General features: G+C 36.6%; 1 protein-coding gene across 1 annotated transcript in view; it reads right to left on the reverse strand.

Moving 5' to 3' along the window:
* Window positions 1-25,309, reverse strand: part of ZC3H6 (zinc finger CCCH-type containing 6) — a 136,205-nt gene that overhangs the window by 33,930 nt on the left and 76,966 nt on the right. The window contains exons 4-7 of the mRNA XM_077135128.1: window positions 24,080-24,356; window positions 19,088-19,218; window positions 14,323-14,439; window positions 13,606-13,719 (exon numbers count right to left, since the gene is read on the reverse strand). Coding sequence (XP_076991243.1) covers window positions 13,606-13,719; window positions 14,323-14,439; window positions 19,088-19,218; window positions 24,080-24,356 — 639 coding nt within the window. The remainder of the gene's footprint in view (window positions 1-13,605; window positions 13,720-14,322; window positions 14,440-19,087; window positions 19,219-24,079; window positions 24,357-25,309) is intronic.

Here is a 25,309-nt window from a genome sequence, read left to right on the forward strand (position 1 = left end):
CCTTTCTACACTCTTCTCCACACCTCTCTCTTCGTCTTTTCGTATCTGTCTCTAGTGCTCCCTTTAGTATTTCTTGCAGAGCTGGTCTCTTGGTCACAAATTCTCTCAGTGGTTTTTTGTCTGAAGATGTTTTAATTTCTCCCTCATTTTTGAAGGACAATTTTGCTGGATATAGAATTCTTGGTTGGCAGTTTTTCTCTTTTAGTAATTTAAATACATCATCCCACTGTCTTCTCGCCTCCACGGTCTCTACTGGGAAATCTACACATAGTCTTATTGGGCTTCCCTTGTATGTAATGGATTGCTTTTCTCTTGCTGCTTTCAAGATTCTCTCTTTCTCTTTGACCTCTGACATTCTGATTAGTAAATGTCTTGGAGTATGTCTATTTGGATCTATTCTCTTTGGGGTACGCTGTACTTCTTGCATCTATAATTTTAAGTCTTTTATAAGAGTTGGGAAATTTTCAGTGATAATTTCCTCCATTAGTTTTTCTCCTCCTTTTCCCTTCTCTTCTCCTTCTGGGACACCCACAACACGTATATTCGTGCGCTTCATATTGTCATTCAATTCCCAGAGTCCCTGCTCATAATTTTCCATTTTTTCCCTATATTTTCTTTTTCTTGTTGGATTTCAGATGTTCCATCCTCCAGTTCACTAATCCTATGTTCTGCCTCTCGAAATCTACCATTGTAGGTTTCCATTGTTTTTGTCATCTCTTCTACCATGACTTTCATTCCCAGAAGTTCTGTGATTTGTTTTTTTCAGACTGTCGATTTCTTCTTTTTGTTCATTCCTTGCCTTCTTTATATCCTCCCTCAATTCACTGATTTGGTTTTTGATGAGGTTTTCCATGTCTGTTCGTATATTCTGAATTAATTGTTTCAACTCCTGTATCTCATTTGAATGGTTGGTTTGTTCCTTTGACTGGGCCCTATCTTCAATTTTCCTAGTGTTATTTGTTATTTTTTGCTGGAGTCTAGGCATTTAATTACCTTAATTAGTTTATTCTGGAGATTGCTTTCACTTCTTTTACCTAGGGTTTTCTTGCTGGATGAATTTGTCTATCTTTTCTTTGACATTCAGTTCAGCTTTATCTGGACCTCTAGCTTAGGTTTTGTTTAACAGATGAGAATTTTTCAGTTCTTGTTTTCTTGTTTTTTGCCCTGTTTGTATGGTGCCTTTTTCCCTCCACCCTTAGGAGGGTCTACTTAGGTATTATAGACCCCAGCCGGATTTTCCTAGACCAAACTGGCCTTCTATCAGGATGAAAGAGTCACCTGCATCGGTTTTCCTTGAGGGTGAGACCCAGCAGGTTGAAAGACTTTCCTGTGAAGTATCTGGGCTCCGTTTTTCTTATCCTGCCCAGTATGTGGCTCTTGTCTGCCTGCAGGTCCTACCAGCATAAGATGATGAGGTACCTTTAACTTTGGCAGACTCCCTGCTAGGGCCACGGTAGAGACAGAGGAGAGGTTGTAGGTTGGTTTTAATAGCTTCAAATTACCAAGCCCTGGTGTCTGAATTCCTTGAGAGAGGGATTCCACCTGAGTTGGGCTTCACCCCTCCCCTGGGGAAGGCACAGGCTCCAGAAAAGCCCTCAAACAAGCTTGTTTCTGTGTACCCCTGGGGCAGTTGCAGCCTGAGAAACCCTGACTCTGTATCCAAAGGCAGTCAAGCCTTTGTAGAAACATAGCCACAAAAACCTGTTTCCTTTTTTTTTTTCTTTTTCTGTCAGATCTGCCCCCTTGGCACTGGGGCAAAAATGAGCGACCTCCACTTTGACCAGTTTCACCTGAGCTGAGATCTATTTTTAGTAGTCAGAATTTGTTAATTAATTACACAGTTGGCATTTGGTTGGGCTCACCCTCTGCTGCTGTTAAAGCCGGTCCAGCTGGTCCAGAGTGGGGTATGCTGTGTGTCTGGTCACTGACATGACCTCAGGAGCTGTTCTGTATTGTTTCTGATTATTCAGTAGTTGTTCTGGAGGACAAACTAAAATGTGCACATTGCTAAGCCACGATCTTGGCCCAGAAGTCCCATTTATTAGTTTTTGAGGTTTATCTTGAAGGACTGAAAGACAGGCGCAAGCTTGCAGCATTTACTGCAACACAAAGATAGCCCCATCACAGTGAACAAGATCTGTGATTGGTGTTTTATGGAATTGGAACTAAATCTATGAGCCTTATTCAGTATCTGTGATTCTATGCTTCTTTTAATTATGGGAAATTAATGAAAGATATTTACATGGATAATGTTTGCCCTACTGTGTTATGAATGAGTTTTGTGTAGTGTGTCTGGGTACATATGCAAGGGAGCTGGAAAAATGTTTCTGAAACAAAACTTGACAAATATTTGTAATGAAAAGGAAATATAATGATTGCTATAATTGTGCTACAGAAATAATGCAAGTATTAAACAAAATATTCAATAAAAAAAAGTATTGGGAGAGTTCCTTGAGGGACTAGAGAGAAAATATGGAACTACTAAACCTTCCCACCTGGGAAACCCCAGATACTCTCTCAAACATTAAGGACTTCCAAGAAAATAGGCCAAGCCCTTGATTTTGAGGCTTGTGCTTATGAAACTTATTTTTGTAGTGGAGAAGCTAAGGTTATCTATAATTATGCCTAAGAGTTGCTTTTTCCAGGAAACCTCTTTTGTTGCTCAAATGTGGCCCCTCCCTCTCTCTAAGCCCAAGTCTGCAAGGAAAATCCTTCCTCTCCCCTTTATGTGGGATATCACACTCAGGGATGAAAGTCTCCCTGACAACATAACTTCCAGGATGAGCTCGGCCTGGCATCGTGGGATTAACAATGCCTTCTGGATCAAACAGGGGAAAAGAAATGTAACAAAATAAGGTATCAGTGACAAAGAGAGTTCAAATGGAGTTGAGAGGTTATTCTGCAAGCTAAGATAGATACTGCTAATTGCCATGGTTTGCCGGACCCCAACCAACACCATCCCTGTGAACCCTAAAGAATACTTATCTGAGATTCTATGAAAGTTTCACTCACTAACTTTACTTTTCAGAAACCTAAAACCTTCAAAATGATTCCTAGGCTAGATAAGTCCTGAAATCTAGAGGGCCCAGCCTCTCCAAGAACATCAAATAGTTCCACCCCATATCCGATATTGTCAACACATCTTCAAACATGATAAAGTTAGAAAGGGCATAGCCCAATATCCCTAAAGAGTGGGAGAAGGATCAAAGGAGAAAGAAGAGTTATGACAGAGAAGTTGGGATTTAACAAATGAGAAAGACCGCTGAATCATTATAGTGATATTTCTTTTTAGTTTCCAGTGTCTTGGAGCAGCTTGAAGGAAAACCCAGAAATTGTGAAACTGTAACCCATACTAGACTTTGAAATCTGTTCTATAACTACTTATTACAATGTACTTCGATATGTATTGCTTTTTTGTACATGTTGTATCTCACAATAAAATAATATATTAATTTAATATGCAGTCAATATACAAATTTTTCAGACTGTTTCAAAAAGTGTCTTTTTATAATTGCTTTACTCAAATCAGAATCTATGTATGAGCCACAAGATTCTTTTATTGATCTCTAGAAGTTTCCATGTATCATTTGTTTGTTACAAAAAACAAATCATTTGTCCTCTTGACAAATTTGGCTGGAATTTGGTTAATGAATTGTTATCATTTTTGTGATATCCTCATACCTCTTGTACTTCCTAGACTGGTCACTGGGTCTAGTGTCTTGACCAGATTCACACTCACATGTCTGATCACAACACTTCACGCACGATGTTTAACTATTGCCTACTGTACCCTATCAGGAGTCATTTAATGTCCATCTCCCTTTTAGGGACATTAAGACTTACCTGTCGTCTTGTCAGCCCAATCCATCCACCTTAAAAAGTCCCTCACTGACTTTTCACCTAATGATTTTAGCAGTCATCAGTAATCACTGCTCAGATCCAATAATTCATTAGAATTTACAAAATGGTGGAATTGCTAGGTCAAAAGGTAAAGAAATTGTTACTTTGCTACCCAATTTTCCCTCATAAGGGTACACCATTTTTGCATTCCCACCTCCAAGGTGTGAGCATGTCTGTTTTCACAGAGCCTTGCCCACAAACTTAACTGTCAAGTATTCTGGATTTTCACAAGTTTGGAAAATCTTGTCAATAGTGCAAATAGTATCTCAAAGTAGCATAATTTGCATCCCTCTTATTATGAACAAGATTCAGCATTTTTTCATATGTTTTGGGGCAGTCTGTTAACAGTCACCTATCTGTATCTCTTGATCCATTTTGTTTCTCAATTTTTAGAAACTCGTATTTTAAAACACTATCTTTTTAGAAATGATATAAGTGGAAAACAATTTTCCTAGTTTTTTTAGCCTTTTAAGTTGCTTGTGTCATGCATTTTTGTTATGCTTTTTTTTAAATTTGCATGGGCAGGCACCGGGAATCGAACCCAGGTCTCTGGCATGGCAGGCAAGTATTCTGCCTCCTGAGCCACTGTTGCACCACCCTTCATTATGCATATTTTAAATCTTTTATGCAGCCAAATATTCAATCTTTTTCGTTACTACTTCTGGATTCTGAGCTACAGTTAGAAAAGTTTTCTGCTCTCCTGGGTTTTAAAGGAAAGTATTCCTGTATTCTTCTAGCGTTTGTATGGTTTCATTCTCTTACATTTAGATACATGATAATGAGGATTTATAATTGTCCATTTTATTCACCTTCTTCTTCTTACATTATTTTGTGAACTTGGCTAAATTTTTTTTTTAAATAATGGAAAAATAAGGATGAGAATATAGTCAACATATTAAAAAAAAAAAAACAAGTGAGCAAAGTTGTTCTACCCAATATTACAGAGGGCTGCTGAAATATAAAGAATCATAGCCAAACAGCACAGACATAAGAGCAGACAAACCCATGAAGTCAGACCATAAGTCTAGAAAAAACTATACATAAATAAACATTTAGTTTATGATAAAGGTAAATTTTCAAACCCAGGAGGAAAGTCTCCATTTCTCAATAAATGGTAGTGAACAACCAGTTTGATATTTGGGGGAAAAATAATCACATGGTAAGATTCACCATGTAGAGAGAGACCAGCGCACACCAGGACCCCATCTCCAGACCCGCGCACTGCGCAGCCACATCCTCCCTGCCGCTGGGCGCCCACGGGCACAGGCACCAGCGCAGCACCCCCAACCTGTGCCTGCACCTGCACTGCACAGCATCACTGCACTGTTGTGCCCTGCCCTGCCATTGTTTCTGCTCCACATCCATCCTGCAAATACAAGGCTGTAGATTACTGAAGGAGATCAACTTCCACAGTCAACCAATCAAGCATTCAGGGCGGTGCAATGGTGGCTCAGTGGCGGAATTCTTGCCTGCCATGCCAGAGACCCAGGTTCGATTGCACGGGTCTGCTCAAGCAAAAAAAAAAAAGATATTTACATGCCATAAAGACAGCAAAAGATCACTAAATATATCATGATGCAGACAGATACAGCCCAGCCTAACGACCAAATAGAGGAGACACAGATGATGGAACAACTGATGAAAGATGTTCATATAACTTGACTAAATAAAATAAATGGGATGGCTAATGATATAAAGAAGATCAAGAAGACACTAGAAAGCATAAAGAGGAATTCAAAAGAATAAACAGAAAAATAGCAGATATCACAGAGATTAAAGATACTACAGACCAAATAAAAAACATACTAGAAACACACAACAGCAGATCTGAAGAGGTAGAAGAAAGAATAAGTGCACCAGAGGACAGGAAAACTAATTTTGAACATTCAAAACAGCAAATGACAAAAAAGATGAAAAATCTAAATCAGATCTCAGGAAAATGATGGAAAAACAAAGGGCACAAATGTATGAATCACTGGTGTCCCAGAAAGAAAAGAGAAGAGTAAAGGGCAGGAAGATAGGTTGAGGATATAATGGGGGAAAACTTCCCAACCCTTATAAAGGACATAAATATACAAGTCAAAAAAGACCAAAGAACTCCAAACAGAATAAATCCAAATAGGCCATCCCCTAGGCACATACTAATCAGTCTGTCAAATGTCGAAGAGAAGCAGAAATTCCTGAAAGTGGCAAGGGAAAAACAATCTACTATATTCAAGGGAAATCAAATAAGACTGAATTCAGACAACTCAACTAGCACCCTGGAGGTGAGAAGGCAGTGGTACAATATATTCAAGATCTTGAAAGAGAAAGATTTCCAGCCAAGAATTCTGTACCCAGCCAAATTGTCCTTCAAATTGAGGGAGAGATTCAAGTTTTCACAGACAAAGAAGTCCTGAAAGAATTTGCCAACAAGAGACCGGCCCTACAAGAAATACTAAAAGGAGTTCTGCCAGCTGAAAAAAAAAGACAGGAATGGGAGGTCTGGAGGAGGAACAGAACTGAAGAGTACCACTAAGGTTATTTTAAAGAATACAAAAAGAAAGAGGGAAAAGAATATATAGATCTGACAAATAAAATAAAAAAACATAAGATGGTGGAATCAAGAAATGCCTTTTCAGTAATAAATTTGAATGTTAATGGACTAAACCTACCAATCAAAATATACAGATTGGCAGAATGGATTAAGAAACATAATCCAGCTATATGCTGCTTACAAGAGACTTATCTTAGATGCAAGGATACAAATAGATTGAAAGTGAAAGGATGGAAAGATTTTCCATGCTAGTTGTAACCAAAAGAAAGCAGGAGTAGCTATATTAATATCGGACAAAATAGACTTTAAATGTAAAGACATCATAAGAGACAAGGAAGAACACTATATACTAATTAAAGGGCCAATTCACCAAGAAGATATAACAATCATAAATATTTATGGTCCCAATCAAGAAGCTCCAAAGTACATAAGACAGACATTGGCAAAACTGAAGGGAATGATAGATGTTTCAACAATAATAGTAGGTAACTTCAATACATCACTCTCCTCTATAGATAGAACAACCAGACAGATCAACAAGGAAATACAAAAGTTAAATAACTTCATAAACGAATTAGACCTAACAGACATATATAGGTTATTATACCCCAAAGCAAAAGGTTATACATTCTTCTCTAGTGCTCATGGAACATTCTCCAGATAGATCATATGCTGGGGCATAAAACAGGTCTTTATAAATTTTAAAATATTGAAATTATTCAAAGCACTTTCTCTGATCACAATGGGATGAAGGTGGATCTCAATAACCACCAAAGAACACAAACATTCATAAATATATGGAGATTAAATAACACATTCTTAAACAAGCAGTAGGTCAAAGAAGAAATTGCTAGAGAAATCGGCAGCTATCTGGAGATGAATGAAAATGAGAATACAACTAGATGCTGTAAAGGCTATGCTGAGAGGGAATTTTATTGCCTTAAATGCCTATATTAAAAAATAAGAAAGAGCAAAAATCGAGGACTTAACAACAAATTTGGAGGAATTTGAGAAAGAACAGCAAACTAACTCCAAAGCAAATAGGAGAAGAGAAATAACAAAGGTTAAAGCAGAGATAAATGGATGGGAGAACAAAAGAACAATAGAAAGAATCAATAAACCAAAGTTGTTGTTTTGAGAAAATCAATAAAATTGATGGGCCATTAGCAAGACTGACAAAGACAAAAAGAGAGAGGATGCAAATAAACAAAATCAGAAATGAGAAGGAGTGCGTTACCACAGACCCTGAAGAAACAAAAGAAATCATAAGAGGATACTATGAACAACTATATGCCAAGAAACTAGACAACTGAGATGACATGGACAAATTCCTGGAGACACACAAAAAAGTTGTACTGACTCAGGAAGAAATAGAGGATCTGAACAAACCAATCACAAATAAAGAGATTCAATCAGTCATCAAAAGCCTTCCTACAAAGAAAAGCCCAGGGCCAGATGGCTTCACAGGGGAATTTTATCAAACATTCCAGAAAGAACTAACACCAATCCTGCTCAAACTTCTCCAAAGAACTTCTCCCAGGAACCCTACCTAACTCATTTTATGAAGTTAATACCATTTTAATATCAAAACCGGGTAAAGATGTAAGAAAGGAAAACTACAGGCAAATCTCCCTAATGAACTTGGATGCAAAAATTCTCGATAAAATATTAGCAAATCAAATCCAGCAACACATTAAGAGGATTATACACCATGACCAAGTGGGGTTTATACCAGGAATGCAAGGATGGCTCAACCCAAGAAAATCAATTAATGTAATATAGTACATTAATGAATCAAAAGGGAAAAAAATCACATGATCATCTCGATTGATGCTAAAAAAAAACATTCACCAAAATTCAGCCATTCTTTTCTGATAAAAACACTCCAAAAGATAGGAAGCAAAGGTAACTACCTAATATAATAAAGGGAATATATGTAAAACCGACAGCCAGCATCATACTCAATGGAGAGAGATTGAAAGCTTTCCCCCTAAGATCAGGAACAAGACAGATGCCCACTGTCACCAATATTACACAACATTGTGCTAGAAATTCTAGCTAGAGCAATCAGGCAGGACAAAGAAATAAAAGGCATCCAAATTGGAAAGGAAGAAATAAAACTCTCATTATTTGCAGATGATATGATACTATACTTGGAAGATCCTGAGAAATCTACAGCAAAGTTACTTGAGGTAATAAACAAATTCAGCAAGATGGTGGGATATAAAATTAATGTGCAAACATCAGTAACATTTCTATACACAAGCAATGAGCTAGCTGAGGATTCAGTTAAGGAAAATATTCCATTCAAAATAGCAACTAAAAGAATCAAATACTTAGGAATGAACTTAACTAGGGATGTAAAGGACTTGTACATAACATTGCTAAAAGAAATCAAAGGAGATCTAAATAGGTGGAAAGACATTCCCTGCTCATGGACAAGAAGGCTAAATATAGTTAAGATGTCAATTCTCACTAAATTGATCTGCAGATTCAACACAGTACCAATCAAAATTTCAACAACCTACTTTGAAGATTTGGAAAAGCTAACTACCAAATTCATCTGGAAGGGAAAGAGACCCCGAATAGCTAAAAGCATCCTAAAAGAGAAAAACAAAGTGGGAGGATTAACATTCCCCGACTTTAAAACCTAGTATAAAGCCACAGTGATCAAAACAGCACGGTGTTGGCACAAAGACAGAAGCACTGACCAAAGGTATCAAATCGAGAGTGTAGAAATAGACCACCAAATCTATGGTTAATTGATTTTTGACAAGGCCCCCCAGATCCTGTGAACTGGGACAAAATAGTCCTTTCAATAATTGGGCATGACTGGATATCAGTAGCCAAGAGAATGAAAGAGGAGCCCTATCTTACACCCTACACAAAAATTAATTCAAAGTGGATCAAACACCTAAATATAAGAACTAGCACAAAAAAACTTCTAGAAGAAAATGTAGTGAAACATCTTTAAGTCCTAGTAATAGGAGGTAGCATCCTAAACTTTACACCCAAAGCACAAGCAACAAAAGAAAAAATAGATAAATTGGAACTCCTCAAAATCAAATGCTTCTGTACCTCAAAAGACTTTGTCAAAAAGGTGAAGAGGCAGCCAACTCAATGGGGGAAAATATTTGGAAATCACATATCGGAGAAAGGTTTGATTTCCTGTATATACAAAGAAATCGTACAGTTCAACAACAAAAGAACAAACAACCCAATTATAAAATAGGTTAAAGATATGAATAGGCATTTTTCTGAAGAGCAAATACAGGTGGCTCAAAAGCACATGGAGAGGTGCTCATTTTCACTGGCAATAAGGGAAATGCAGATCAAGACTACAATGAGATACCATCTCACACCTTTAAGAATGACTGCTGTTAAAAAACAGGAAACTATAAATGTTGGAGATGATGTGGAGAAACTGGGACACTTATGCACTGCTGGTGGGAATGTACAATGGTGCAGCCACTAAAGAAGACTGGTTGGTGGTTTCTTAGGAAACTAAATATCGAGTTGTCCTATGATCCAGCAATAGCACCACTTGGTATATACCCAGAATAGCTGAAAGCAGTGACACAAACAGACATTTGTACACCGATATTCATAGCAGCATTATTCACAATCACCAAAAGATGGAAACAAACCAAATGCCCAACAACAGATGAATGGATCAACAAATTGTGGTCTATATATATGATGGAATATTATGCAGCAGTAAGAAAAAATGACATACTGAAGCACATGACAAGATGGATGAGCCTTGAAGACAGCCAGACACAAAAGGATAGATACTGTATGACTCCACTTTTATGACCAGCTTAAAGGTATAATCAGTGGCTTATAATACAGAAGATAGGGGACTTACAGATATATAGAAGCTAGGAATGGGTGAACCATTACCTAACGAGGTTGAACTCCAATGTAAGGGAATAGATAGGAGCAAAGGTGGTTCTCTAGTTGGTCTCGAAGTAATATTACCATGTTGAAGATGAGTAAGAATGAAAGTGGTTGTTTAGACCTACGTGTCCCAATGACTCTCACTAGAAATATGACCAAGTTCTCATAAGAATTACTTCAAAGATATGATTCTTGTATAAAGAGTGTTTAAGTCCATGGTAGGGGGGAAACTGCTATTGCATGCTATGAACTATGTTCAAAAAGAAACCATCGGCACTACCAGAGCAACAGCAGTGATAAATAATGGGGTGAGGAACAAGAGATAAGAGGAGGTTTAGATTTCTTATTTGGTGAGGGTGTGTTTATTGGTTTTTAGTCTTTTAGGAACAATGAAATTATCTAAAATTGAGAATGTTGATGGACTGTGGACTTTGGGCCTTCTACATGATGTCTGATGAATGCAGGTGGCTAAAGGATGCACTGAAGTAGAATGGCGAACGATAGTGTATACTTATGAACGTTGGTTGTGCTGCTACAAAAAGGAACAATGTCGTGAGGCATGCAACAATTTAAATGAACATGTAGGACATTTGGTGAGACAAAATAAGCCAGAAACAAAAAAAACAATGGTATGGTCACCTTAAGGAAATGTTTATAAGAAAACAGGGGCCTAGACTGTAAGCTTTTTGAGCAGACACATTAAGTCCAGAGTGGCGATTATTATTTCTGGATTTTGATAGGCTGTTTTATATATATAACCTGATATTTAGAGATAAGAATGAAGCTGAACAGGTTGGGGGTTAAAGGAATTCAGAACATAGGGGTAAAGAAGACAGTGTCTATATTTTAGAACCACACATATTCTTTGAGACCAATGGAAGAAAGGTTTATTTGGTCTGGAACTGAAATTTTCTGTAGTGCATAATCTAATTCAACCTATCTGTATAGCTCATTTGAACAACTGAAACACAGGGAGCCCAGAAAAAGAAAGAGGTCTTTTAATCCTGTATAGATTATTATAATGCTTGGATACATCCTAGAATATATTAAGCAAATAATCAAAAAGTATTGGCAAAGTCCCTTGAGGGATGGGAGAAAGAATATGGAACTGTTAAACCTTACTATCTGGGAATCTCCTCATACTGCGTCAAACTTTAGGGACACCCAAATCAGTAGGCCATGTCCTTAATCATGAGGCTTACTCGTGACGCTTATGTAGGTAGTGGAGAAGCTTAGACTACCTATGGGCATGCCTAAGAGTTACTTCTGGAGGACCTCTGTTGTTGCTCAGATGTGGCCTCAGTCTCTCTAAGCCCAACTCTGCAAGTGAAACCACTGACTTCCCCCTACATGGTACGTGACATCCAGGGGTGAAAGTCTCCCTGGCGACGTGGAAGACGATTCCCAGGGATGAATCCACACCTGGCATTGTGGGATCAACAATTCCATCCTGACCAAAAGGGAGAAAAGAAGTGTAATTAATAAAGTATCAGTGGCAGAGAGAGTTCAAATAGAGCTGAGAGGCTACTCTGGAGGTTGCTCTTACGCAAGCTTCAGTTAGACCTTGCTACCTATCATAACCTGCCAACTCCCAACCAGGACCATTCCAGCCAATCCTAAAGAACAAGTAGGGTAATTTATAAGAGTCCACAAGGGTTCCAGGCACTAGAGTAACTTCCCAGAACCCTACAATCTCCAGATGGGTCCCTGGTCCAGGTAAGTCCAGCAACCTAGCCCAGCCTCTCCAGAACATCAGATAGTTTCATCTCCCTACCCCATATTAATGACAGACACTCCCAATATCAAAAATTTAGAATTGCCATATCCCAAACAATCCAAAAGAGAGGTATGGAAAGATCAAAGGTGATGGTAGAATTATACATAGGAGATAGGACTTAACAAATGAATATGAATGCTGAATCATTACAATGATATCTCTTTTAGTCTCCAGTATTTTAGAGCAGCTAGAAGTAAAAACCTAAAATTGTGAAACTGTAACCCATGTCAAAGTCTGAAATATGTTCTACAACTAACTGTGGTGCTGTGCTTTGAAATTTATAGCTTTTTTGTATATATGTTATTGTTCACAAAACAAAGAAGGAAAAAAAGCCGATTGTGATAATAAAAAAGTATTTAAGCCCTCTAGCCTCCTATATTCTGGAGGAGCTAGAAGGAAAAATATGAGAGGATCATATGGTAGCCCATGACAAGCTCTGGGATCTGTCCTGTAACCACTTATTGAAGAGTGTTTTGAAAGCTATTCCTTTTTTATTTCTTTGGTTTGTGTATATGTTACATCATACAACAAAAAAAGTTTAAAAAAACAAAAAACAAAATTGAGGGAATAATGGTGGCTCACTGGCACCATTGTCTGCCATGCCAGAGCCCAGGGTTTGATTCCTGGAACCTGCCCATGAAAAAAACCTGAGGGAGAGATTAAATTTTCACAAAGAAATTCTGAAAGAAGTTATCAACAAGAGACTGGCTCTACAAGAAATATTAAATGGAGTTCTGCCAGTTGAAAAAGTCAGGAGAGGGAGGTGTGGAGGAGGGCACAGAATTGAAAAGTATCAGTAAGGGTAATTTAAAGGATAAAAAGAGAAGGAGGGAAAAGAATATATAGATTTGACAAAATCCAAAAGATAAGATGGTGGATTCAAGAAACACCTTTTCAGTAATAACTTTGAATGTTAACAGACTTAAATTTACCAATTACAAGATAAAGATTGTCAAAATGGATAAAGAAACATAATCCAGCTATATGCTGTTTAGAAGAGACTCATCTGAGACACAAGGATATATACATATATATTTTTAAAGGACCAGAATAGCACGTATAGTGAAATCCCAATTTGAGTTGAGGCAGAGGTACAATTTAAATGAACAGATTTCCAAATAGAAAAGTACGGAAGAATATACAGTATTTATCCTTGGTTATTAAGAATTGTTGATACTTTGGTTTTATATTTGCAACAATGATCATTTCTTACTTATAAACCTAAGTAAAGTAATTAAATCATAGAATAAATATTTTACTAACTGCTGCCTTGGGAAGCACAGTCTCTTGGAATTAGACTTTTTTTTTTCTAAAAGGATATTTCATTTTCCCTAAAGAATAAAACTCAGTTTAGCCCCTCTGAAGTATAAAGTTAATTTACACTTAAATCTAATCTAGGTTTTCTAGATTGTATTTATGAGTTTTAAAAGATAAAATCCTTAATGATGTTTAATAATCTCAGTATTCTGCTTAACATTTTTTTAAAAAGGATATTATGCATATAGATGCAGTTCTCTCCTTTGGAGCAATACCCTTGTAAGTAAAATTTGCAGATCTCTTTTCTCTTCTCCAACTCTGCATCGTGATCAAACTTACAGTGATCTCCCTATTCACAAACAGGGAGAGAGAAAAAGAAGAAGGAACAATGGAGCTGGGTTTTCTCCGTGGTGCTTCATGGTAGACTTGTGATCACACCTTCAGTTATTTTAAAATAATGAGTTAATAATAATTTAAACAATCCCCTAGCATCCCTGCCCGAGAGAGTGGACATGGCTAAGGGTCTGTGCACAGGAGGCAGCACCAAGGGTGCAGAGAGTACATCGGCCCTCTCCTTTCCCACAAAGCTACCTGGAAATGGTAGTCCACCTCTCCATGCCAGGGGTAACAGGAGGATAAGGACATAACTGCTTCCTAGGGCTGCTACAAGGAGGAAATCATTTAATACTGAAAGTCCACTAAAAACAGCCCCGCCCCCCATTCAGCATTAAGCATTCTTTAGACAAATCTAGTTTCAAAAAGTTATGCTGTTCTCCAGGAATATAATTAGATGAGCCCCAATATACAGTATTTCCATGCAAGATACATTTTGAAGAACCAGTTTCACCACAAATATACAAAAAAGAAAACCATCCCCCCATCCAAATATGACTTTTAAATTTTAATGATTCTTGTGGAAGTTAAATGATTTATGATTCCCTTATAAATTTACCTTAATACATCTCCCTTCCAGAAAGTATTTACAGATTTGTTTTCCTTTGTGTTCCACTGTGTGCTGATTAATAAATTCCTGAGTCATAACTTTCCATTTCTTCCCTGGTTTATTATTCTGCAAGAAAAAAATTTCATTTGAATGTTATATATAAAATATTAATAGATATTAAAAAGCATAGTCACATAAATCTGGAACACGATACAAATCAACTATTAAAAGTAACTGAGCTTGGGCAATCTGATCTCATTGATTTATCTGCAGAGATATGCTTTGAGAAATGTGCCTGTTGCTATTAGTTGCAAAGAATAGTATTTCTTCCTATTATAATGAACACGTACTACATTTTAAAAGTTAAAATAATCACAATCTTGAAAATTGACAATAATACTCCATTTTGACAAAGGGGCAATAAAATATGCCCTCTCATATATTTTTCGTACATACGTTATAAAGGACTCTGATGACCATATCTTTTGACACAGAATTTGCACTTTTCAGGATTATTCTGAAGGAATTATCAGGGAGGCACACAAAGATTTATTCAGAAAAATAATTACTACTGAAGTACTTAGGTAGAAAAACAAACACACAAACAGAAAACCCAGAAACACCCTACACAGTCCAGAAGAGAAGACCAGTCAGTCAGATACACCACGATGCACTGACACTGGAAATCTGGGTGATTAGTAAAAAGCCATGTGGTGGAAAAGACTATTTGGGGGACATAAGAAAATATTCACAGTAGTTTACAAAATGGAAAACAGACGCCAATTTTATAATTTAAAAAGTACAAAGAAAAAGAGACTAGAGGAATAAACCTCCAAGTTTTAACAATGCATGCCTCTGGATGGTGGGCTTAGAGAATTTTTTCAGGTTATTTTTCACTTGCATTAAACAACAACAGAGAGCATGTAATACCTTCAACTTTTAAATAAAAAAGCAACAACTAAGAAATCTATGGTAGAAATTCTTGCGGTTTTATTTGTGTTTCTTAGATCTCCTCAGTATAAGAAAATTTATTATCAAGACAGAGTTGCTGCTTAGACATGCTAAGAGCCTACATGCACAAACTTTATAAAACAACACTGCTTTTAAAGCGCTAGTATGCACTGGGACTTGCACACAGTAGGAGTTCTATTCCTATTTGCTCTTCTGATTTTATTTCAGTTTTTCCTTTCCCTTAATTTGCTAGGCATGCAGCATAAAGCACAATTTACTGAAATGAAGAAATTGCCTCACAGCAAATACTTGAGGCAATAGATCACTAGACTGAAATCTGACTTTCAGTGCACACAGCTGAAATAATATATTCTACCATAAGAATTCAGAAATAGTACAAGAGTACAAGGCAAACAGATAATCCAAGAAGTTCCTTAAAAATAAAAGGATACCAGACTCGCCCCCAGAAAAACACAATGAAATAGCTTATAATATACTCCGTTACAATCATTTAAAATGTTTTAACTCCATGTAAATTTGATTCACAAACATTTTATATTTCTAGGCTTGTTTAGAACTGTGGCTAGAAGTGGCCAGCTCACTTGGGACGCTTAAAGGAATCATGGCTAGAATAAAATAAGCAGCCAGAGTGGGTACTTTATACCAAGCAAAGGAGCCAACTTCAGCAATAATTCTGAAATTCAAAAGTGAAAGATTAGGTTATCACAAAAAAGAAAAGTAAAATGCACCAAAGTTGCAACAATGTTCACTAATAAGTCACTTTCCTGTCTATACTGTTTTCTAATAATTTGCTTCACTGTATTAATAGAGGATTTTTTTTTTTAAGTTTAAAAAAGCAGAAAGAATCCCAGTGCTCATAACTGTGGGGAATCTGGAAATTATAATTCCAGACAGTAATAACAGAGGTAGGACAGAAAACCTAAAGGAGCCTCCACGGACGTTTTAGGACCTGGAAGACCTGGCCCTCGAAGGTCAGCCTGCAGAGGAACCACAGGCATTCTCCGCCCTGAAGACTGTGTGCCCTGATGCGCTGGGCGAGCCTTCTCACCCTCTCTGGTCAGACTGAAGAAGCCAGGGGCATGCTCCAAGGTGGCAGGGGAGCGAGGAGCATCAGGAAAGGGCACGGGAGGAGCCTGCCAGCTGGGTGCTCTCTGCACCGAGTGAGCGAGATGTAGAGAAAGGGAGCAAGGGAGGGGAAACCAAGCTGGACCTCGGTCATTTTTAAATTCACTTACCCTAGAGGATGCAGTCTATAGATGTGAGGGGCAAGAGCATAATATATTTTAAAATACATAAGGAAAAGGAATGAAAGGATTCCAGGAAAATGATACATATTTACAGAAAATTTAATAGCTACTATAAAGATAAAAGAAATTTAAGAGTTTTGTGGGCAACAAAATGAGTATGTCTTTAAAATCCAGTAACATTTTGTTTGTTCAATGACTACTCTTGAGTTTTCAAGGAAATTTGTGTGGACACGAGGGTCTCCCTGAATTTGCCTTTGGGATCGCCTAGACCCCGAAAGGGTGAGGAGGGCTGCAGGTGGACTATAAGCTAGCTCTCCTCCGGGTGGGCCTCTCTGGGCCACTCTCCCACCTGAGCTGCTTCCATGGGCTCTGGCCCTCTCTTGGTTGTTCCTGGAACTCTAAAAACAAATATTTCTCATGCCAGCCAACAAACTGACATAGTTAAAAATGAATTTTAATCTCGATAAATAAAAGGAAAAATATTCTGAAAGTAATGACTACAAAAGGGAAAATTTCATTTTGATTTTCTATTATATGATAAAGAATCTTTAAATTGCAAACAGATTTGTAGACATTGAAAATGTTAGTGCTTTAAGGAGCTCTTAAAGTTAATTTAATACAATGACTTCATTTTATGGAAGAAGCAAACTGGGGCTCAGAAACAGGTAGTAACCTGCTCAAAGTTACACTTTATTGGAAGCTATTTTTTTTTTCAGGTAAAGGGTATAAGTACTGGGTAAAAAGAAGACTTAATAGAAAGCATTCGCGTTAGTCTGGGCTAGGGAAAGCAAACATTCCAGGGCTACTGGTGCCTAGGAAGATGGACAAGCTGAGAGTAGTCACCCAGAAATCCCAAGCGTATGTTTCCAAAGCTCTTGTTCCATGGGGCAGTGAGAGGCTCAGGGAATTTCAGTAGGTGAGTAGAAAAAGAGTTGCTAAGTAAACTTGGAAAATCATGGGCTGAACAAGTAAAGCAGGCTTCTTTTTTTTTTTTTTAATATATTTATTAATTAAAAAAATTAAGAAACCAAATAAAACATCAACATATATTATCAGTAATTCACAATATCATCACTTAGTTGCATATTCATCATTTCCTAGAACATTTGCATTAATTCAGAAAAAGAAATAAAAAGACAATAGAAAAAGAAATAAAACGAACACAGGAAAGAAAAAAAAAAGATTATACCTACCATACCCCTTAGCCCTTGCTTTCATTGATTAAAGCAGGTTTCTTTATGCCTCACCTGTTCAGAGCCCTTAATATAGCAATGTCAAGTGAGAATCCCTAAGAGAAGAATAGCATGTGCTGGATTTCACAAACTTACTAGATCCTGAAATTCTTTTCGTAGGTCGCACTCAAAACATTTCCCTAAATAATGTACTAATGAACATACATTAGAAAATCTTCAAACTCAGAGTTCAGAAAACAAGCATTTTCAATTACAGGGCATAGTTATCCTTTACCTCTTACTCAAGGCTGCAGCTTCTATAGCCCACTCTTGCTGTGTAATTCAAATTCTATTAGAGCAGTGGCAGAACACAAGGACTGGGCCACTCTAAGCTCAAGTTTCTGCAAAGTTGTAAGATACATGCTCAGAATTCAGTTCAATTCAGGGTATATTTATTCAACATCTACTATAGGCAAGGCACCTATGTTAATCTTTCCAATCATTCGTATCCCTTTTCTTTTCTTTCAATAATTTCAACTCTAATAAGTAAGCTAATTTACCACCCTCACCCTTTAAACCCTGCTATATACTGAGTTAGATTTTTTCTTTCATTTGAAATTTTAATCCATTTACATTTTTTGCATTATTTGTAATACATACATATGCACATACATATATACCTTTTAACTTTTTTATTGTTAATATCACATATACACAAAAAGCAATAAATTTCCAAGTACATTGTAACAAGTAGTTATAGAGCAGATTTCAGAGTTTGGTATGGGTTACAGTTCCACAATTTAAGATTTTTCCTTCTAGCTGCTCCAAGATATTGGAGATTAAAAGAAGTATCAATATATTGATTCAGTAGTTCTCTCTTCCTTCTCTCTTTTTCTTTCTTTCTTTTTTTTTTTTTTTGGTGAAAAATAACATATACACAAAAAAGCAATAAATTTCAAAGTACATTTCAGCAATTACTTGTACAACAGATTTCAGAGTTTGGTATGGGTTACAATTCCACAATTTTAGGTTATTATTTCTAGCTGCTCTCAGGTACTGGGCATACTGAGTTAGATTTTATTGGCATTTGTATTTGAGGAAGATACTGCCTAGGAAAAGAAAACATGGGACTATGGAGCATATTTTTTGCCTTCAAACATACTGATTTTACTTTGGGGTCACCTGAATGTGCTCCTCTGTACCAGTCTCATGACTATTTAAAGTGAAATTCTGCTTTGGGGGTTTATCTACACTCATTTGATCTGAGCTGAAAATTTTTAACTTACTAGGGAAGTAGAATGTAAATCGCAATGATTTCTTTGAAACCAAATAAGATTATAGGAGGGAATGTTCCTCTCCCTCTCATAGACAAGATCTCAGTACCTCTTGAAAGTCATCTGCTCCCGAAAAAACATCAGGGCCTTTGTTGGCTCTCCCACCACGGTCCTTGCGCTTGACTTTCTTTGGCAAACCACGTCCACGACCAACAAAACTTTTAACCCTCTGTTCAATACCTAAAAATGTTAAAAATGCATCAGATATTTAGAAAAACAGCAGACCTGACAATCCACAAGTTTACAAGGAATGGCATATTTTAAATAGTCTACAATGTATAGTATATATATATTTTCTCAGGATTCAATGAAAAAAATCTAAGTAGATCTTTTTTTTTTTAAGATTATTCATTGTGAAATATAACGTACACAAAAAAACAATAAATTTCAAAGTACACTGTAACAAGTAGTTATGGAAAAGATTTCAGAGTTTGGTGTAAGTATACAGTTCCACAATTTCAGATTTTTCCATCTGAAATTCTGGCTGCTTACTCTTATGTAAGCTTCAACTACATAAGAAGTTGCTCCTGGCTGCTCCAAGACACTGGAGATGAAAAGAAATATCAATATAATGATTCAGCAGTCAAACTCAAATGTTAAATCCTATCTTCTCTGTTATAACTTCTCCTTCTCCTTTGATCCTTATCCCAATCTTTAGAGGTATTTGGGCCATGCCTTTTCTAACTTTTTCATATTCAAAAGGGGTTTTAATAATATGGGCTAGGAGATGGAACTAGTTGATGTTCTGGAGAGGCTGGGCCCTCTGGGTTTCAGGGCTTATCTGGCCTAAGAACCATCTGAGGTTGTAGGTTTCTAGAAAGTAATCTTAGTGTGTGAAACCTTTGTAGAATCTCAGATAGAGCCCTTTAGAGTTAACAGGAATGGTTTTGGTTGGGGGTTGGCAAACATGGTAACTGGCAACATCTAGTTGAAGCTTACATAAGAGTAGCCTCCAGAAGAGCCTCTCCACTCTGTTTGAACTCTCTTAGCCACTGATACCTGATTGTTACATTTCTTTTCCTCCTTTTGGCTAGGAAGGCATAGTTGATCCCATGGTACTAGAGCTAAGCTAGTTCCTGAGAGTCATGTCTCATGTTGCCAGGGAGACTTCACCTCTGGATGTCATGTCCCATGTTGGGGAGTAGATAATGATTCTCCTTTCAGTACTGGGCTTAGAAATGGAGAGAGGCCACATCTGAACAACAAAAGAGGTTTTCTGGAAGTAACTCTTAGGCGTAACTATAGGTAGGCTTAGCTTCTCCACTACAGAAATAAGCTTCATAAGAGCAAGCCTCAAGACCAAGGGCTTGGCCTACTGACTTGGGAGCCCCTAATGTTTGAGACAGTATCTAAGTAGATGTTTAAATTACACTTTCTGGATACTTGCTGTGCCTTTGTTTCTAAGGAATGCTAACGACACAAAGAAGGCAAAGAACAAAGATACATATGGCTGGAAAAATCAATCTCCTAGTTTTATTCTTTTAAATATTTCTTAGAACAAGATAATTAATAGAAGCCCACTTGGCTTTCTGTTTTTAAGATAATTAAATGTCTTAAGGAAGACATTATAGGTATCAGTGGTTAATTTGCAGTAAACTGAGTGTGCAGGTTTGAACCCTATCCATGTGCCCCAGAGAAGCCATATTCTTTTTCTCCGGTCTCTGGGTGCAAACCTATTGTGAGTAGGACCTTTTGATCAGGTTGTTTACCATGAAGATGTGACCCACCCAATTCCAGGTGGCTCTTAATCCTTTTACTGGAGTCCTCTATGAAGAGAATAAAAGGCGGAAACTATAGAGGGAGCTCAGAGCTGATATAAAAAGCAGAGAAATGAAACCAAGTGGAGAAAACAGACTCCTGGAACAAGAAAACATTCCAGGAGATGCTAAGCTAAGAGATGAAATCCGGAATTTGCCCTGGAGAAGCTAAAAGACAATCCACACATGCTCAGAGAGGGAAAATGCCCCAGGAGAGGCCAGAAGGACCCACAGGAGCTGAGAGAGCCATTCTGGAAGCCAACTGAGGAGAAAAGGGCCAATAGACATCACCATGTGCCTTCCCATGTGAAAGGAAAACCCCAGATATGATCAGCCTTTCTTGAGTGAAGGTATCCTCTTATTGATGCCTTAATTTGGACATTTTCATGGCCTCAAAACTAATAAATCCTCTTTATAAAAAAAGCCAATCCATTTCTGGTATATTGCATTCAAGCAGCATTAGCAAACTGAAACACTGAGTTTCCACTGATAACTCTGAATAAACATACACATATATCTTGAAGTAAAAAGTATACATGTCTTTTCCTTTAGGAAAACTTGTATTTAAAAGTATCTAAAAAGATAACTCCCTCTAAAAATAAAATAATATAAAATAGATACCCAAATTACAAAAATTATGTTAGGATAGTAAGCTACAAACAAGATGATTTCTCATTTTCCCAAAGTCTATTGAACCAGCAAAACTTCTGCTGCTGTTAAAACTTAGAAAACTTGACTAATACAAGCTTACCTGGATTACATTATTATGTAAAAAAGGTAACTGTGTATAGTGATGTTTAACTTTCAGTGCTATTGATAAGAATCTTTTTTGTTTGTTTTAAAAATGGTTAGACTGACTTAATACTGTTATAACTACATGGACTAGTGTTTTGGGGAAAGAAGAAAGATTAAAGCCTAACAAAATAAGTGTGCAAGAATTTCACTTAGGAACTGAAGCTGATTTGATGAGGCTGGGATTTCATATCACACTACATCCTCTGTTTGAGAGAGATCTTTTCTGGGTCATATTGTTATTAAGTAAATAAAAGTGAACTCGATGGCATTCTTCAACTTAAAAAGGCTTTTTAGGGGTGCACAGGTCGTTCAGTGGTAGAGTGCTTGCGTTTCATGTGGGAGACCTTGGTTTGATTCCCAGACCATCCACTCCCCCACCAAAAAAAGGCTTTTTAAAGAAATGAGCCACTAGATTGTCTAGAACAGCATCAGCACCACCTTGTTGAAAAAGCACATTCTTGGGCTCCACCTCAACCTACTAAGTCAGAAACTCTGGAGGGTGTCTAGCAATCTGTGTTAACAAGCTCTCCAGGTGGCTATGACCCATGCTCAAGTTTGAGATCCACATATATAAAGAGAGGAACTGCTTCGATAGCTTATGTTCAACCAGTAAAATATAAACATATATGCATAACAATAAAGACTTCTCTTTCAACTAGAGAGTATGAAGAAATAGCGAAAGTACAAGCAAGGTCAATAGATATAAACAGGCAATTTTTAATTTTATTACAAAATAAAAAACATAGCCAATAAACATATGAAAAATGTTTCACTTCATTAAAAGTTAATCAGATGTTATTAAGAATTACTGATTGTACATGTAGATTGGAATGATTTCTAATTGTTTTGTTAATTCTTTTTTTAATTAATAAAAAAAAGTGATAAATAAAAAAAAAAGTTAATCAAAGAGACTAAACATTTTAAAATAATATACGAATTTTCAAAGAATAATAAAGCTCAGTGCTGGTGGAGATTTAGAGAAACTGGCATTTTCACACACTGGTGAGGGTGTTGCAAACTGGTACACCCATCACCTTTTGGCTATCAACTTGGTAAATGGATAAAACGACTTCAAATGTGTGGGTACTTCTTAAGTACCTGCAATTCCACATTTCAGAATTTATACTTAAGAAAAATGCTTGTCAAGATGTTTTGAGATATTTATAAACATGTTAATTGAAGGATTAATTATATAATTAAAAAACCAAGGCAACTTAAATGTCAAAAATTACCATCAAACAAACTTAACAAATTATTAGGTAAATTATGGTATATCTATCTGATTGAGTAGAACATAGGTATTAAAACCTACTCATTAACATAAGCATGATATTCAATTCATAGTTAAGGGGAAAAAAGAAGTTACAATAGTACATACAGCTGTTTTGTTAAAAAAAAGATCAGAAAATTCTGGAATATACACTGAAAATATTAATTTTTGTTTTATCTTTGATCTCTGTTAGTTTTTTTCTCGGTTTTCTGCATTACAACAATCTGAGGTGAAAATGAATGTCAAAAATTAAAAGCAATTTGTAATTCTTCAAAAGAACAAATAAGAAAGTGCCTGAGGGAAAAACCTGGGTGGGCAGGGACTGTTCTGAATGGGTGGTCCCTGCAGCCAACTCCAGGAACAAACTCACCAATCACAGTGGCATACCCAGAGGTAGTTCCTTTTCCCTTTAGTTCAGCTAAGCCTAATCTCACTGTTTCAAAGGAATTTTTCTAGGAAATCAAGAAAAAATAAGCCACAGAAATAACCAAATGTACTCATATCTGATTCCTTTAATCAAAGCTCATTCGAGGAGCTTTGATTATATAAGGGCTGGGCAGGTCAGGCCCTGCCTGTGCCTCAGTGGGTCTGGCCTGGAAGAGGAGCCCATGAGAGGCTGATTGAGGTGTACAGGACCCTGGTATCCTGACCTCTAGTCACTAGCTGGTGGGTCAGCCTGGTCTCTCCAGGGTCCAATGTGCCTCAAGACAGCACGTGACCAGAAGCCAGAAATTTCTCGAGATTATGTTAACTCCAACTTTGGAAGACAGCCGTCCCTAGTCCTACGTATATTTGCATGGCAAAGATCATCACTGTATTTTAAACCTAATACAAAATGGATTCCCAGAACTCTGTCCTTATGGGTCTAAATCGTAAAATAACATAAAGATTAAGAAAGTAACTAAAAAAGAAAGGTTGCTTTTTCAGTCAACTGACATCATATAGTAAGGAAGGGAAAAATATAATAGGGAAGTTGCAGAACATCTTGATACACTTTGGAAATTTTATAATATCTTTTTAATTGGAATATTAAAATATGATACAGATTGAAATATTTGTAGACTTTCAAGGTTTACAAATTAAAGGGTAAAAAAATCATAGACCATAAGAATAAGCTGATCTTGAGAAGGGCCTAAGAGAGTTCTAAGTTTTTACTCTATAGTTACCTGTTTTAGTAAGTGTCTCATATTCTAAAATTGACTACTAGCTTCAAACTTACCTTGCTGAAGTCCTTTCATTCTCTGTTTTTTCCCTAGGTCTTTAGAAAATGATGATCCTAAAGCAGTGTTTGAGATTTCTTTAGATCGCCTGTATTGTTTCAGCTGATTAGCAAAATCTTCCTCTATTTCTTGACTATAGTGTCCGAAGTTGTCATCACTGTAGTGACCAAAGTTGTCTTCATTGTAGGCACTGTAGTCATCATATTCCTTATTTTTAAATTTTTTGTTATGTTGACCTTTCTGTGATGTCATGTAGTTTCCGGACAAATGTCCATGCTAAGAAAAATGGACAATCATTTAGAGGAATTTTCAATTATGTATAGCAGTTAATAGAAACACAGGGAAGTTGAGAGAAAGAAAGGAAAAGACAGCAAATAGCTCTGCCTCTTTATTAGTACTTATGTACAACCTATTTAAAACTAAGTTAAAAATGGTACACTGCAAAAAATCTACTAAATACAAAAAGGGCAGTAATGGAAGAATTGAGGAACAAAAAACATATAAGACACATACAAAAAACAAATAGCTAAATGGCAGAATTAAATCCTTCCTTATCAGTAATTACTTTAAATATAAATGGGCTAAACTCTCCTAATAAAAGGCAGAGATTTGCAGTTTGAATGAAAAAAAAAAAACAGGACCCATCTACATACTGTCTTTAAGACTTTAGATATCACTGTAGATAAAAAAAAAATATGAAGACGTTGAAAATAAAAGGATGGATAAAGATAGTCCATGCACATAGTGACAAAGGAAAGTGGGGATGCCTATATTACTGTCAGACAAAATAGACTATAAGTGAAAAAAAAAAGGTTTTCTAAGAGGCAGTGAAAGATATTTATATTGACAAAAGGATCAATCCAGCAAGAAGATGTAATAATTATAAATATATGCACATCTAACAACAGAGCCATAATATATGAAGCTAAAATAGACAGAATGGAAGGAAGAAATAGTTCCACAATAATAGTTGGACACTTCAATACCCCATTTTCAATAATGGATGGAACAACCAGACAGAATATCAATAAGAAAATAGAGGAAATGAACAAAACTATAAACCAGTTGGAGCTAACAGGTATCTATACAACACTGCATCCAACAATAGCAGAATACACATTCATCTCAAGTGCACACAGACTATTCTCCAGGATAGACTATGTGTTATCCACAAAGCAAGTATTAATAAACTAAAAAATACTGAAATCATACAAAGTATTTTCTTTAAC

The sequence above is a fragment of the Tamandua tetradactyla genome, chromosome 17, assembly GCF_023851605.1.
Source record: "Tamandua tetradactyla isolate mTamTet1 chromosome 17, mTamTet1.pri, whole genome shotgun sequence".
NCBI classification, from domain to species: Eukaryota; Metazoa; Chordata; class Mammalia; order Pilosa; family Myrmecophagidae; genus Tamandua; species Tamandua tetradactyla.